This window comes from Rattus norvegicus, chromosome 3 (genome assembly GCF_036323735.1).
Source record: "Rattus norvegicus strain BN/NHsdMcwi chromosome 3, GRCr8, whole genome shotgun sequence".
Lineage (NCBI taxonomy): Eukaryota > Metazoa > Chordata > Mammalia > Rodentia > Muridae > Rattus > Rattus norvegicus.
The window spans coordinates 18220409-18237545 of NC_086021.1; the positions used below are offsets into that span (position 1 = coordinate 18220409).

A 17137-nucleotide genomic window follows, 5' to 3' on the forward strand; every position below is an offset into this window, starting at 1 on the left:
TATTTGACGAAAGAAAAAACTAGTTTTCCATTAGGCAGAACTGTTTTTAAAATAGCCTTCCTTTTAGTCGTGGAAAGAGGGGGGTGGAGCAGGTCAGTATGTAGATAACTAAAGTCATTCCCATCAAAAATTAAGAACAATGTGGATTGTTAATGGACTTGAATAAAATTAGAAATTTTAGCTTTCAAGGGGAAAATTGTGTTCCAGAGAGAGAGAGAGAGACAAAGGAGTGTCCAAACTCATACTTGATTCTTTCAATAAATCTACTGGTAACTCATGTGTTTGTTGATATTAGGATTAAAACGCAGGTTGGATATCTCGACTTAAGAGTTTAACGTGTGGGGCTGGGGATTTAGCTCAATCGTTAGAGCGCTTACATAGGAAGCGCAAAGCCCTGAGTTCGGTCCCCAGCTCCGAAAAAACAACAACAACAACAAAAAAAAAAAAGAGTTTAACGTGTGTGAATAGCTGCCAGTGGAAAGAATTGTCCTCGGATTTCTCAAAAGGCATGAAAAAGCCACCGTGGAGTTACTGGATTTTGTTTCAAAGACTTTAGCTCCTTGTCTGCAGGGATGCAGGGCGTCAAAGGAAGGGCCCGAGACCTCCTAAGAAGTAGCGTCCAACACCTGAGGCCATGCGCACAGAGGGACGTAGCCTTTCTCAGAAAATGGAGCTACGAGAGCTAACAAATGAAGGCGACACATCGATCAAATCGCTGTAATAGAACTACGGCCAGTTCACAGAGCGAGGCAGCAGTCAGCGACTCGGCCAAGAACTAAGAGGATTTGAAAAGATAATAACACACAGAGTTCACAGAAGCCACTATAGACTCATGGCGTCTGCGAATTTAATCCATGTGCTCTGAGCAGAGAAAACAATCCAAACCAGAGATCCCTCTTGCTCAGCCTGACGGAACGCTGTGCTGTGCCACGGATGTCCCATGTCAAGGACTCAACCTTGATGCCGGAAGCCTGTGAGAGACCGGAACTACGTCATTTCAGTGGTGACACCGGAAATGGCTCAAGTCTGCACCTTCATTGGAAGGAGAAGAAATAAATCACACAGCACCGGAAGTAATCCTTGTCAGGGTCTGTGTGAGGTCAGAAGTGTACGGCGCCATGATCAATCAGTAAGCACTGCCTACACGTGTCGGATGAGCCCACACAAATGAGGAAATGATTTTTAAATTTAAACACAATTTCTAATAACTAGTAACTTTTAAGTGTCCAGTTTTAGCACTAGATTCCAGATTCACAAGCTTCAGTGAACCTGTTGAATCATTTCCTACTCTCCTAGGAATCCTAGACGTGAGAGGGCACCAAGGCAGCCTGGGCAGACCACGTCAGTCTCCATACAAAGTGCACTTTGTAGGCTGACACCCACATGGCTGGTCTGCAGTTCACCAATCCTGGTCATGAAGGCATCGAAAAACAGGAGACGCCCTCCCTGGTAGAGCCTCTGTCTCTGGTTCCTGCCTTCTGGAGGCTCCACGGTCATTCCACCCTTAACTCTGCACCATCCTGTTGTCAAGTGTCTGGGCTTTATCTTTCACTTAGGAGTATATTTTAGTCCTTTAGATCTCTCTCTCTCTCTCTCTCTCTCTCTCTCCCTCTCTCTCTGTCTCTCTCTCTCTCCCTCTCTCTCTCTCTTTCTTTCTCTCTCTCTCTATCTCTCTGTGTGTGTTTGTGTGTGTGTGTCTGTTTGTGTGTGTGTTTGTGTGTGTGAGTGTTTGTGTGTGTGTCTGTGTTTGTGTGTGTGTTTGTGTGTGTGTGTTTGTGTGTTTGTGTGTGTGTGTTTGTGTGTTTGTGTGTGTGTTTGTGTGTGATTGTGTGTGTGTTTGTGTGTGTGTTTTTGTGTGTGTTTGTGTGTGTGTTTGTGTGTGTGTTTGTGTGTGTGTTTGTGTGTGTTTGTGTGTGTGTTTGTGTGTGTGTGTGTGTGTGTGTGTGTGTGTGTGTGTGTGAAAATGTTATAAAGGTTAACAAAAAGAAAAAGTTTCTGGTTCCAGTAAAAATTTAAAATAAAGATTCTTTTTTTAAAGCTTTATCTATTTATTCCATGTGTGTGAGAACACTATCACTGTCTTCAGACACACCAAAAGAGGGCATCAGATCCCATTACAGAAGGCTGTGAACCACCATGTTGTTGCTGGGAATTGAACTTAGCCCCTTTGGAAGAGCAGTCAGTGCTCTTAACCACTGAGACATCTCTCCAGCCCTAAAATAAAGTTTCTTAAGAGAGCAGTTTAGCGTGGGAAGCAATAAAGATGCCCCATTTATGGATGAGCACTCAGTCTCTTTAAACTCCTGGGACTCGGGAAGCATCTTGGACACGGAGGTGGGAAGAGTGTAAGACCCAGAGGGTGGGAAGAAGGGCTGCGGTTTGCTGCCTTCAGGACAGGACGTGGCTGCTGCAATCGTGAGCTCACAGCAGCTGTGGTCACCTGCATAGGTCTATAAAGGACCACCAACTAGACAGAATCCCTTACTGAGGAGGTATTCAGGTGCTGACGGCTGCTGGGGTAAAAGAATCATTCTTCTCTGAGGGTTTGGTCACTGGTGGAATTCCCACATGCCTGTAGATGGTCACACACCCATAAGTACATAACCAATGCTAATTGGGCTTAGTGGTTATAGGTTGGCAAAGAGGATATGAATTTTGAGGGATGGTTATTGGCAGGGAATTTGGGGAGAGCAGAGGGTGAAATGGAAGAGTTTATGGCCATGTTTCATTGTATACATGTAAGAAATTCTCAAGGATAAAGACAATTTATTATTAAATAGAAAATTTAGACTATTAGCATTAGCTACGTAATATAAGGCTGTATGACTTTAAAGAATTCAAATATTGAACATAAATCAAACCAATTGACTGCCTTATGATTCAAGGAGCAAATTATACGTACTTAATATAGTGCAGTTTCTCCCTCTTTTGGTCTCTTTCTATTTGTCTCTCTGTCTCTCTGTCTCTCTGTCTCTATCTCTCTCTCTGTCTCTCTGTCTCTCTGTCTCTCTCAAACACACATACACACGCACACACACACATACGCAGATATACACTTACATTATTTTTATGTCAAGGTGTTAAAATTCATGACACCATCAATATGAAGGAATAGAGGTTTGTTTAGGGCACACAGTAACAGTCATTGGGTTCAGACTGTCTTGGCAATGACCACATGGCCATAGTGTATTGATCTGTGTCACTGAGAGCCTGCATGAGCCCTGCTTATATTTAGGTGGATCAGGCAGCCAAGAGTTCGGTCAGAACCAGCCAGCTCCCTCCTTCTTGCCCCAGTGACCTACTTCTGCTAGGGCACAGTCTGAAAGATTCCTCCACCTTCCTAGACAGTGCCATCAGCTTGAGACAAAGTGTTCCCACAGCTGAGACCATGGGGAAATTTCACACTCAAGCCCTAACGACAATGAGCCAGGCAAGTGCGAAATGTTTTGTGAAAACCGTTTAATTTCAGTTCTGTAAAGAGGACAGGGAGGAACCCTTTGATGTGGATTGATTTAGTCTTTAGCTTACAGAGTGCACCCCCAAAAGATACACAGTGAAGAAAATGCACAGTTTTCTATGTAGCAAGCATGGCGCTGAAAACAACACACTAATGAAAATAAAATGCAAAGAACTGGGATATATAGGAACAATTCCAATAGTCAGTGTGAAAGGCTCTTTCACTGATATATGTGAGCTGTCTTTATTAGTTCCCTACTGGGTTGATTTTACAAGGAAAGAAAATCACAAGCTCTGCCTATCACATCGACCACGGTGTCATTCATCTCGGTGTTGGGGGCTCCCATCTAGGGATTAATCATCAGGGTTTGACAACAAAATCCATCGGCTCAGTACATGAGACTTTAGCATAGAAAGTGAGGTTACAAGTATGTAATACCCTTTAGTGTCTTCTCTGCCAGTCTGTTGTATGCATGCCTTGTTGTTGACTATTGTGGTTTGTGGTGGTTGTTGTGCTTTTAAATATGAAATGTTGAATGCAAGGGCAAGTGGCAGGAATCCGATAGATCTTTGCATCCTCACTTTCTCCTGCCCATCTCTCGCTAATTCTCCCAATCCTCAGCTATCATTCAAATACACTGAAACAACTCAAATATACCGAAACAATGTGAAATCAAGACACTGAAGCAACTAAAATATACCGAAACAAGGTAAAGTCAAGATGCACTTGACTTGTGCATCTCTAATTTGTGTTTGCTAGTTGAAAGTAATAGTCTGGTAAGCCATAAAAACCACATGATGGGTCTGAGGACATTTGGTGGGTGAAACCGCTTGCTGCCTAAGCAGACCTGTACTCAGATCCCAGTCATCATGAAACAGGCAGGGGAAACCTGTAACCGCAGGGACAGGAAGGGGGAACAGAATCACTAAGGTCTGCTCGCTTCCAGCCTGGATGAAAATATGAGAATTTGGGATCAGGTAAAGACACAACCTGTCTTAGTTAGGGTTCCATTGCTGTGAGTAGACACCATGACCAAGGCAACTCTTAATAAAGGAAACATTTAATTGGGGCTGGCTTACAGTTTCAGAGGTTCAGTCCGTTATTATCATGGTGGGAAGCATGGCAGAGTCCAGGTAGACATGGTCCTGGAGAGTGTTTTATATCTAAATCCAAAGGCAGCCCAGAACTCTTTCTTGCAGCCACAGGCAGCCAGGAAGAGCATCCATCTTCCTCATTGGGCAGAGCTTGAACTCTAGGAGCCCTCAGAGCCAGCCTACACAGTGACACACTTTCTCCAAAAAGGCCACCCCTACTAGTGGCATTTCTCATGGGTCAAGCGTGTTCAAACCTCCACTGTGCATCAAAAGAAAATGGCAGAGAGACATAGAGAAAGATACTGCATGGTATCCTCTTGTAGCAGGGTGCTGCAACCCTCCCCCTGCCACACACACATAAACCCATGCACATGTGCACACATGAGCAGATTTATTTACTTATTTATTTACTTTGTTTTAATTTTTTTTCTTAAGAACTTGGTACATTCACATAATGTGTTTGAGCGAATCCATCCCCATCCCCTCCTCTCCAGTCCCTCCCCTTTCCTCCCTCCTAATTCCATCTGCATTGTAATAGAAACTGCTGAGTCCATTTCGTTCTGACTAGATGTGTGGGGTGGTTACAAACATCCAGGGGAGCATGGACAGCCATCACAAGCCAAATCCATGAAGAAAACGGGCCCTCTGCCCTGTAGTCATCACTTCCCAGTAGTTCCTCAGTTGGGGTAGAGGAGGTTCCAGAGTCTCCACCCGTCTATTCTGGGATTTATCTGTGCAGATTTTGTAGATGGGATCCTGGACACTGTGAAACACATGAACACACACACACACACACACACACACACACACACACACACACACACACACACACATAAACACTCACCAAAATTTAAAAAGAGAAAATGGTTTTTAAAAGGTTACACAACGTCCTAAATTCAGTTCCTTGGTGGCGAAATATTTGAATTCCACACCAGATCATAATACTATCTATATAAAATTAAATTATTCAAATGAATATTTTAAAGTTCAGCGGACCTTTATCTGTGAAATAGCACAGGCTGAACGAAATCAGTTAGTGCAAAACCTCCCTACGGCTGCACAAGAAAAAATGTAAATCAGTGTTCAAAAGCGTGAATCCACAAGGGTGAGGGGATCATCAGAGATCGAGGACCTGCAGGATCGGGTACGGAGGCTCAGTAGACCAGACAGGTGGACCATAAGCAAAGAGCCTGGAAAACGGGCCATTCATACCTTGACATCCTTCAAAGTCTAGGGGAAACGCAGGGTTAGGTACCCCCCGAAGTGGGAATAAAAAAACTTTAAGACATTTACCAGACACATAGCTTCTAAATACAGTGTGGATTGGAATCTACAGTGTGAAAAGACATAGGAGTAGTAGTGTCCAGTTTTCCCCTTGATGTGACAAAATTGTGTCATTTAGGGGCTGGAGAGATGGCTCAGCTCCTCAGAACCCTTAGCATCCTCACAACTGACTCTGGCTCTGGAGATCTGCCTCCCTCTTCTGGCCTTTGCAGGTTCTGCAGCCACATGACATAACACAAAAAGACCCATGAACAAAAGTAAAAACGAGAACTTAAAATGAGTCATTTATTTGATCTTAATCCACCGAGGTTTGTAGAGAGAATCTCTTCTAAGCATCACCTGTCAATAAAAAAGTCTATGACCTATGAGCTGAGGCAGGAAATAGAAGGAGGGACACTGGTAGGAAGAGAGGATTCTGGGTCATAGTATATAAAAGGAGACCCAGAAAGGGAGGGTGCGGCAGATGCTAAAGGAGATGTTGAGGAAGATGCTAAGGAAGGGGATGAAAGCGCAGTAAATAACCATGTAGACGACACAGAATAGTTTGAATGGGTTAAATAAGTTAGTCCGGGAATGAGCCAAAGTTTGTGGCTCAGGAATTTGTTAATAAATAATTAGTTTCAGAGTTGTCATTGTGGGAGCAGGAGCTGGGAAGGAAAAAAGTACTTTTTTTTTCCAAAGGTTAATTTCTCCTTTTATTTTCATATGATTATCTAAGATGCTAATATATGGAAATCATGTGTAATTTATATGGGAAATTGCAACTATCCTGGAGAATTCTAAAATAAATGTGTTTTTTAATGCAAAGTCGGTAGTGATATTTCTTCCACTTCCATTTTTCAAGTCTCTGCCTATTCTAAAATATATGTATTTTTTCTACAGTAGAAAATGTCCTTGTGACGTAAAGAAACATTAGTCAGCCCTACTAAGATGCTTTGTGGAAGTCAGTTAACCTCAGGCACTGAGAGCTGTGATGACTTAAGATGGGGCCCAAAGCACTTTCGTGATCGCGAACTGATGAGCATGGGCTTGTGGTCGCATTCACCCCCAAAAGTGACCACACACACACACACACACATACACACACAAACACACACACACAAACACACACACACACACACACACACAACGGGCATCACTGACTAACTATACCTCAGCTAGAGCTGTGACTTTGAGATCCTGGAGGAGGTGGCACTTGGTTTATATGGCCTTACACTTTGGCACAAGCAGACAGCCACCCTCACAAATCTCCCTCTGGTCCCCCTCTTCCTTCACAGCGAGTTCCAACACAATTTATTATTTCTGATTTTATCCATCCAGTCTGGGCATCCCTCTTCCAGAACTTAACTTTTTTGTTCTGTGTGTGTGTGTGTGTGTGTGTGTGTGTGTGTGTGTGTGTGTGTGTAAGAGAGACTCTGTGTGTGTCTGTGATGGAGAGAGAGAGAGAGAGAGAGAGAGAGGGAGAGAGAGAGAGAAATAATTAGTCACCCAGTTTACACATGAGCCTTCACACACATGTGGAAGAACAAGGTACATTCAGGAAATATCCTTAATGTCTTGTCTGTCTTGTTCACTGTGGCAGCAACTCTCAGTCACAGGCAAAGCTCCTTTTGGTGTGGGTCACCTTTCCAGACAGCGTGCTCTGGGCATCCTGCCTCTGCCTTCCAAGGTGGACTTATAGGATGGTCTCCACATCCACGGGGCATCTATGTAAGTTTCTGGGGAACGAGTGCTTAACTGCTAGACTCTCTCCCTAGCCCCTTCCAGAACTTTCTGTCCCAACTCCCCTTTTCCTTTCTTTTTGAGATTTATCGAGTATGCATGACAAATGGAGACTGTATACATTTGAAGTATGAGGTGTACTATTCTGACCACATTATACATTAAACAGATATTTTAAGATCAAGCTCATTCTCTCTCTCTCTCCCTCTCTCTCTCTCTCTCTCTCTCTCTCTCTCTCTCTCTCCCTCCCTCTCTCTCAGATCCACTGTCTTAACATACTCCACATACACAGAACCTCAGTGACATTCAGTTCACTGTTCCCAGGCTATGATGTGTTGGTCATCCCGTAACTGAGTGATGTTGAACATTCTGTCCAATCTACTTCTCAAAAGGAAAAATCAGCACACCAGTAACCCGGTTAAAACCCTCAAATGGCTCCATGTCACTGGGGGTAAGTTGGAAAGCCCCTCTGTTGAAGTCCCTCTGTTGATAGACAGATGCTGTTCCAGAAAGACCAAAAGCTTTGACACACCATCCCAGGCCTGGGAAATCATAAGTTTAGCTTCTTGTTTGTAAACTGAACAGAAAATGGGGTTTACATGACAAGGAGAATGTAAAATTTTGTGTTGCTAGAATACTCAGTCACATAGGTTATAGAGCGGCTGAACTCAGGGTTCGACAGGGGTGTGGTTGGGGGATTCATGTGTGTGTATGAGTTGAGTGCCTGTTCCCAAGTGCAAGGGCACATACGTGTGTACATACGTGCAGAGATGAGTAGAATGTGCATTTTCTTCCTCACTACTCTCCGTCTCTCAGTGAACCACAGCCCACCATTTTGACTAGTGTGGCTGGCCAGGATGCTCTTTGCAATCCACCTGCTTCCACCCTACCATGTTGCAGACATGAGTAGCCATGCTTGGAGTTTTACAAAGTGTAGAGAGAATTTGAACTTTTCGGGCTTGCAGAGCAAAGGCTGTTGCCCACTGAGCAATCTTCCCAGTCCCCATCAGGATATGGTCTATCACAACCTTCATGCCCTGCCTTCTGCTGTGTGTGTTTCTCAGTGTCCGAAGGATATTCTCTCACAGAAACGGTTCCACCCCCACATGCCTCTGTGCTTACACCCAGAACAGAGTGTCTCTTTTATCAGGAGAACTAATTCAGAGGTGGACATGTTCTCATTGTAGCCCGTGAGGTACAGAGAAGACTGCCTGCATCTTCAAGACGTGGGCTTTCTTACCCTGTGAACTGAACTCTGGTGTCCCTCCCTGGAGGATGGAGAAAAGGACAGAAGGATGCAGGAAAGAGAAGGAGGCAAAAGTGTAGGGTTGAGGTTTAAGTCACATTAAAAGTTCCAAGTTAGCTTCAAACCTGAAGAGTAGACAGGGAGAAATTGACAGTGTTACTGCTGTCACCACACACACACACACACAAACACACACACACACAAATACACACACACACAAATACACACACACAGACACACACACACACAAATACACACACACAGACACACACACACACACACACACTCAGACGTGTCTGCTGTGCCTCAGGTGTCATTCCCCCACTAAATAAAATGCTTTATTGGGCTTATCTGTTCCTCTTATGGGTAGCCTGTAATTAAAAAACCGCCTTTTAAAATTCTACTAGTCTGAAAGAAAGCCATTTGAGCATTTTCCTTAGCTGATGAATTACACCGACCAGTGGTACTTGATAAACAGGCCTGTTCTAAAGCGATGCATGAGAAAAAGAAAACACGTCTAAAATAATTGATAGGGGATTAGACTCCACATCTTGGGCCTCACTCAGTAGACTGTCCCCAGCAGGGAGCAGAGGCCAACTAGGACCAGCTGCAAAACTGGTCTTCCAGAGGGTGTAAGATCCAGTACGGCCACGTCGGGGCCTCTGTCAGACCTCGCTTTTCCCAGAACAAATGCTGTTGCTGCCCATGCTGAGACACTGAAGCGAAAGAGTGAGGACAAAACAGCTCCTTTGGTGACCATCTCTCCTAAGGATGTTCCCCATCAGGGCCAGAGGTTTTTCACTGCTGCTTCAGGGCCTGATCATGGCTGTAATGGTAGTCTGTGGTGCTGACCTTTTCCTCATAAAGTTCTTTCTTAAGAGTAATTTGTCAGGGTTGAGCATTTCTATGACTTTAGAATTAGTAACTGGATTATTTTAGTGGAAAGTGATTATGAGGAATTAATTTTGTACATTATAGCCACCGTGCTATAATGCTACCCATTCTTCTATTTTATGCACTACTCATTACATTTGTATATGTGTTTTAAAAAAAAACCCTGCTTAAGCCAACAACCACAACCTCTGCTGATAATAATATAAAGCTCCCTTATGTTGATGGCTATGTCTCTACATCATATTATGCTCACTGTTTTGGCATACTGATTTCTCTTTAATTTATATTTATGAGGTACATCATGGAGACCCTTTTGTTTTGGCTTTGGATGATAGTTATTTCCCTGCTATTATTTCATTGAGGACACAAACACCAAGCATTCATATATTTACATTTATACTGAATACTTTTGTCTGGTGATTTGACTATACTATTTATGGTGAGGCGGAAAGTAATCTCTAGTGAAGCAAAAGTCAAACAGTGTTTAAACTATTGATTACCTGTATTCTTTTTATCTATCACTTAATTTCATAGTAAGATACAAAGAAGCCTCTCTCATCCTAGTATTTACTCTTACTTACCTAAAAAATTAATTAGCAAATTAATTAAAATTATTTTAGTACACTAGTTTTTCTATGCTTATAATACCTAGATGTAATACTTTAGCCATGTGCTTTCTGAACTCTCATGCATACTATAGAGTAAATATGTTTAGTTTGCATGAGATCTCCACATTAGTGGCTACAAAAATACCTCAGCTGTTAAAGGCTTGTGACCCAACAAAAATGTCAATGAAACTGAAATTAGTCACTGTATATTAGGTATTTGTATTGAAATAGTCACACATTAGCTCTTTGTAATTCTCTACATCATATCAGGTCTAATTATAATGATAGTGAATCCATCCAATTACAAAATTAACCATTATATCTAATACCATATTTGAATTATTTAACATGTGTTTTGGTTTCATCTTCATATTCTATACCAAAGGAAGCATAGTTAGTGCACTCCTATAATCATATAGCCACATCGTCTGCGGTAATCTGGTATATTAGTAAAATATCAAAATGGGTTTCTTTAGTTTACTTACTTTGGAGAGATCTAATCTCAGCAGAAATGTTGAAATGCAATATAAATTAAATAAACTCACTGAATAAAATATAAATCTTTATAAAAGATAAATGATATATTAAGATAAGTTATAAAACACAGAAATAAGTCCTATAATTCAAACTTAGATTGCCCCCACCAAACACCCAGCTCACTGAAAATAAAGACCATGGACCCATTATGTAAGTAAGTACCTGTAAGAACATGCTTGACAGCACTCTTAGTTCTTTCTCTCTCTTTACATTAAGGGAGTAGAGGTAATGGTTTTCCCTAAGTTTGAGAATTATCCATGGTTCTGTTTAAGATGCAACGAAAAATCTAGAATGCCTGTTTATGGAAGATGAGTCTTTTTTTTTTCTTATTAGCATCCTTAATGTATCATAGTCAATGAAATTCTAGATGCCTAGTGAAGATGTGTTATATAAATAAGTGATGAAAAGATTCAATCTAAAATTATATTATGTTTATTAGAAGGATTTTCCACTCAATATCATAATCCATTTTACATAATACAGACTCTGTCATTCTTCTCCATAGATTCCAGTCAGGATGTATCTTAGTACACCACACTTATTCAAGTGTATTTTGTATCTATTTGTATCCACCTCCCCATGACAACCCCCTCAATATATCTTTCATATACAGGAAATACCTATCCTGATATTTCCATTTATTAGGATGATGCTATCAACAAGATAAAAGCTTCCTGTTTCTGGCTGCACCCAGAGATGACATAGTTCAATAGCACACTGTACCCAAATTCGGTGGGGGAGAAACCTGGACCCCCAGAATCATGGACAATTCTGAGAACTTAGGGGAAACCATTACCTCTGCTCACATTCCTTTGCTGAGAGGGAGCTGCCTAGAGCCCTATGGATACAGGAACCTTGGGAGAGTAAGGGAGGGGATCCTTCCAGTATCTACCTGTGTCCAGAGATGAAAGCCAGGGGCCAGGAAAAGTAACACAACTGAGAAAACAGTCGAGACCAACCCTTGTGCTCCAAGCAACCAGGCTGGAGGCCTCAGGACAAAGAAAACAAGAGCATTCTGGGACAGGATACTTCCTGTTTCTGCCTGCACCCATTGCTGATCTGGTCCTACATATCTCTGTACCCACATCTTGGTGGGAGAAAAGAAGTCTATAGGAACAGTGACAAAGAGCTTTACAAGATGGTCAAGGCACTGTCAAAAAGAGCAAGACCACGAAACACCAGAGGAAACCTGATAACAAGTGTCAAGCACAGGATCTTAAGCAACAGAAACCAAAATTACTTGGCATCATCAGAGCTTCCTTATCCCAAGAAAGCAAATATTGGATATCCAAACAAACTGAAAAAGCAAGATGTAGATACAAAATCATTTTTCATGATGATGATAGAGGATATTGAGTAGGAAGCTAATAATACTCTTCAAGCAACACAGGGCAACACGGGTAAAAAATAGAAGCCCTTAAGGGGAAACACAAAATTCCTCCATGAATTACAGGAAAATACAGTCAAACAGATGAAGGAATTTAAAAAAAATCTAAGATCAATAACTGGAAATAAAAGCAATAAATAAAGCAGAAGTCATAGACAGAATAATCAGAAAGAGAATACAAGAGATAAAAGAAAAATCTCAGGGGCAGAAGATAATGTAGAAAACATTTACACAACCATCAACGAATATGTAAAGCTCAAAAAGCTCCTAATGGAAAACAACCAAGAAATCCAGGACACAATGAGAATATCAAACCGAATGATAATGGGTATAAAAGAGAGCGAAGATTGCCATAAAGAAGGGCCAGTAAATATCATCAAAAATTATAGGAGAAAACTTCCCTAACCTAAAGGGAGAAATGCTCATAATAATAAACGTATCATACATTTCTCCTAATAGATTGGACCAAAAAGAAATTTCTCCCTTCACATAATAGTCAAAACACCAAATACACAACACAGAGAAAGAATATTAAAGGTAGTAGTGAAAAAGTCTGGTAAAATATATAGGCATAACTATAAGTATTACACCAGACTTCTCACCAGACTATGAAACTCAGATCCAGATTGGATATTTAAAGCACTAAGAGAAAATAAATGCCAGCCCAGGCTACTATCCCCTGAAAACTTTCAATCAACGCAGCTGGAGATACCAAAATATTTTATGATAAACTACATTTACACACAATATTTTCACAAATCCTGCCCTACAAAAGATAATAGATGAGAAACTCCAACACATGGAGGGAAATTACACACTATAAAAAGCAAGAAAGTAATCCTCTTTCAACAAACCCTAAACAAGAGAGTCACACAAACATAATTCCACCTCTACCAAAAAATAATAACAGAAAACCATAATAATTATTCCTTAATACCTCTTAGCATCAATGCAAATTTCTCCATTAAAAAAGACATAGACTAACAGACTGCATACATAAAGAAGAACTAGAATTTTGTTGAATAAAGGAAACACAGGTGAGTGACAAAGACAAATAGTATCTCAGAATAAAAGGCTGGAAAACAATTTTCCACGAAGATGTTCTGAAGAAACATCCTGGAGCACACATTCCAGTATCTAATTCAACCCAAAGTTGTCAAAAAAAAAAAAAAAAAAGATAAGGAAGGACAATTCATTTTCATCAAAGGAAAAATTTCCACCAGGGTCAATTCTCTATCCTTAATATTTATACGCTACATCCAATGGCACCTAAATTTATAAAGGAAACCGAACTAAAGCTCAGGCTAACGAAATAGTCGTGGGAGACTTTAACAACCCACACTCTGCAATGGCCAGATCATGGAATGGGAAACACGAAACACAGAGAAATTAACGGATTTTGATGGAAATGGATTTAAGAAATATCTATAGAATATTTCATCCTTGAACGAAAGAATATACCTTATTCTGAGGAACTCATGGCACATTCTCCAAAACTGGTCATACAGTTGGTCATAAAAGAGGCATCATCAGATACAAAAGAGTGAAATAATCCCATGCATTTTCTCACACTACCATGACCTAAGGCTGGACTTCAATAACATCAAAAATGTCAGAAAGCCCAAATACACATGGATGTCGAACACTATTTTACTAGTGATAACTTGGTAGAGGAAGAACTAAAGAAAAAGAAAAGGAATGTTTTAGAGTTTAAGGGAAAGTAAGGCACAACAAACTCAAACTTATGGGACACAATGATAGTAATGTTAAGAGGAAAACTTAAAGTTCTGAGAATATCCAAATTGAAATTGGAGAAAGCGCCCCTCCCCCTCCCCCTCCCGGAAGCGCGGGGCGGGGTCCCCGGCCGGGCCGCGGGGGCGGGCGCGAGGGCCGGGGCGGGGCGGGGCGCGGCGGGTTGTGCTTGCCCACTCGGCTCCAGGCGGCCAGCGCTTGGGGGCCCAGGCCGCCCGGCTCGAACCGAGCACCGCGGCGGCGCAGCGGCGGGAGCCTAGGAGAAACAGCCGCAATCAGGAGACATTCCCGCGGTCCCCGCTGCCCGCCCCAGGCTCGGTGTATGGGGCCGCGGCCCGCCAACCTTCGCTGAGACCGTCCCCGGGGTGCGGTGGCCTCGGGCTCCAGAGCCCGCCCCGCCACCCGAGGGCTGTGCGCGGCCCCGGGCCTGCTCGCCGCGTGACTCCGCGCGTCCCGGGCCAGGAAGTGGCGGCGCCGAGAGCCATGGCCCACTCCCCGGTGCAGTCGCGCCTGCTGGGCATGCAGACCCTGAAAGCAGACCCAGAAGAGCTTTTTACCAAGCTGGAGAAAATTGGAAAGGGCTCCTTTGGTGAGGTGTTCAATGGCATCAACAATCGAACTCAGAAAGTGGTTGCTATAAAAATCATTGATCTGGAAGAAGCGGAGGATGAGATAGAGGACATTCAACAAGAGATCACAGTGTTGAGCCAGTGTGACAGTCCGTAAGTCACCAAGTATTATGGATCCTATCTCAAGGATACTAAATTATGGATAATCATGGAGTATCTCGGTGGAGGCTCTGCCCTGGATCTGTTAGAACCTGGCCCTTTAGATGAAATTCAGATTGCAACCATTCTATGAGAGATTCTGAAAGGACTTGATTATCTACACTCAGAGAAGAAAATCCACAGAGATATTAAAGCGGCCAATGTTCTGCTCTCTGAACACGGAGAGGTGAAGCTGGCTGACTTTGGAGTGGCTGGCCAGCTGAAGGATACCCAGATAAAAAGGAACACCTTCGTGGGCACTCCCTTCTGGATGGCGCCTGAGGTTATCAAGCAGTCAGCCTACGACTCAAAGGCGGATATCTGGTCCCTCGGCATCACAGCCATAGAACTGGCCAAAGGCGAGCCGCCACATTCTGAGCTGCACCCCATGAAGGTGCTGTTCCTTATCCCAAAGAACAACCCTCCCACGCTGGAGGGCAGCTACAGCAGACCCCTCAAGGAGTTCGTGGAGGCCTGCCTGAACAAGGAGCCCAGCTTCAGGCCCACTGCTAAGGAGTTATTGAAGCACAAATTTATAATCCGCAATGCAAAGAAAACGTCCTACCTGACTGAGCTCATCGACAGGTACAAGAGGTGGAAGGCGGAGCAGAGTCACGAGGACTCCAGCTCGGAGGACTCAGATGTGGAGACAGATATCCAGGCGTCTGGAGGCAGCGACTCTGGGGACTGGATCTTCACCATCCGGGAGAAAGACCCCAAGAATCTGGAGAACGGAACTCTTCAGCCCTCAGATTTGGAAAGAAATAAGATGAAAGACTTCCCAAAGAGGCCCTTCTCTCAGTGCTTGTCCACAATCATTTCTGCTCTGTTTGCGGAGCTGAAAGAGAAGAGCCAGGCATGTAGAGGGAACTTGGGGTCAATAGAAGAGCTTCGGGGAGCCATCTACTTGGCGGAAGAGGCCTGCCCTGGGATCTCCGACACCATGGTGGCACAGCTTGTACAACGGCTGCAGAGATATTCTCTGAGCGGTGGAGGAGCCTCAGCGCACTGAAAGCCCATGGCGTCCTGGTTGGTTTTTCCTTTCTTCTTCATCTTCCTTCTTTTTAAAAGTCAACGAGAGCCTTTGCCGACTCTGCGAAGAGGTGTCACGGAGGGGCCCACCCTCCGCTAGCGCCAGCACCTATCCAGGGACAGCCTCGTCGTGCCACAGCCAGATGGAATCTTCTGATAGGGTGGGGGAGGGTCTTCTCCTTCAAGCAATTGTTTTATTTTTTTATTGTTTTTAATTTTAATCATAGTGCACATATTCAAAGAAAGTATCTTTAAACACAAACTGCCCTGAAGTGTATATTTGGATTGTTCTAAGGCAGTTGAAGACGCAACCTCAGGTATCTCTTTGTATTGATAGCTCCTCCCCCGGGAGACGGAGAGTCGCTCTGGTGGATCAGTGTACAGATTGTATATAGCGTCATTTTTACCGAAACACTTTTGGCGTGCATAACGATCACTATGTACACATTGGCCAAGTGCTTCTGTAGATAATGTCTGTGGAGTAAATATTTGACAGGCCAGAACTGGAAAAAAAAAAAAGAAATTGGAGAAAGCATACATTAGCAGCTTGACAGCAAATATAAAAGTCTAAAACAAAAAGAACCAGATACACCAAAGAGGAGCAGAAGGCAGGAAATAATCAAACTCAGCTCTGAAATAAACTAAGGAGAAACAAAATGAACTCTCCCCCAAAAAAAAAAAAATCAATAAAACCAGGAGCTGGATCCAAGGGTAAATCAACATGATAGATAAACCTGAGCTAGAATAACAAAAGGACACAGAGAAAGTATCCAAATAACAAAATCAGTAATGAGAAGGAAACAAAACAACAGTATCTGCATAAATTCAAAACATCATCATACCGTATTACTGAAATTTATATTCAAGAAAAGTAGAAAATCTGGATCAAATGATGAATTTTCTATACAGGGAGCAGTTACCAAAGTTAAGTCAGGGTCAGATAAAATATCTAAAATGTACCATGAATACTAAAAAAAAAAAATAGATACATTTATTAAAATGCTCCCAATTGGGAAAAGATCACAAAACCAAATGATTTTAGTGGAAAATTCTATCAGCACTTCCGAATACCAAGTACCACTATTGTCCAAAATATTCCACAAAATACAAACAGAGGAACATTACCCAATTCCATTGATGAAGCCACATTTATGTTAATACGTATAGCACACAAAGACCCAATAAAGAAAGTGAACTTCAGACCAATTTCCCTTATGAATATTGACAAAAAATAGTCAATCAAATCATTGGAAACCAAATCCATGAACACATAAAAAAGATCACCCATCAATACCAAGGAGACTTCATAACAGAAATGCAAGGATAGTTCAATATGTAATTCCAACAACATAATCCA

General features: G+C 42.5%; 1 protein-coding gene across 1 annotated transcript; it reads left to right on the forward strand.

Annotated features, from left to right (window-relative positions):
* On the forward strand, window positions 14200-16262 carry LOC134486345 (serine/threonine-protein kinase 24-like). Its single transcript, XM_063285234.1, is given in 1 exon segment — window positions 14200-16262. A coding segment is annotated over 1 exon segment (1296 nt). The 5' UTR covers window positions 14200-14464; the 3' UTR covers window positions 15761-16262.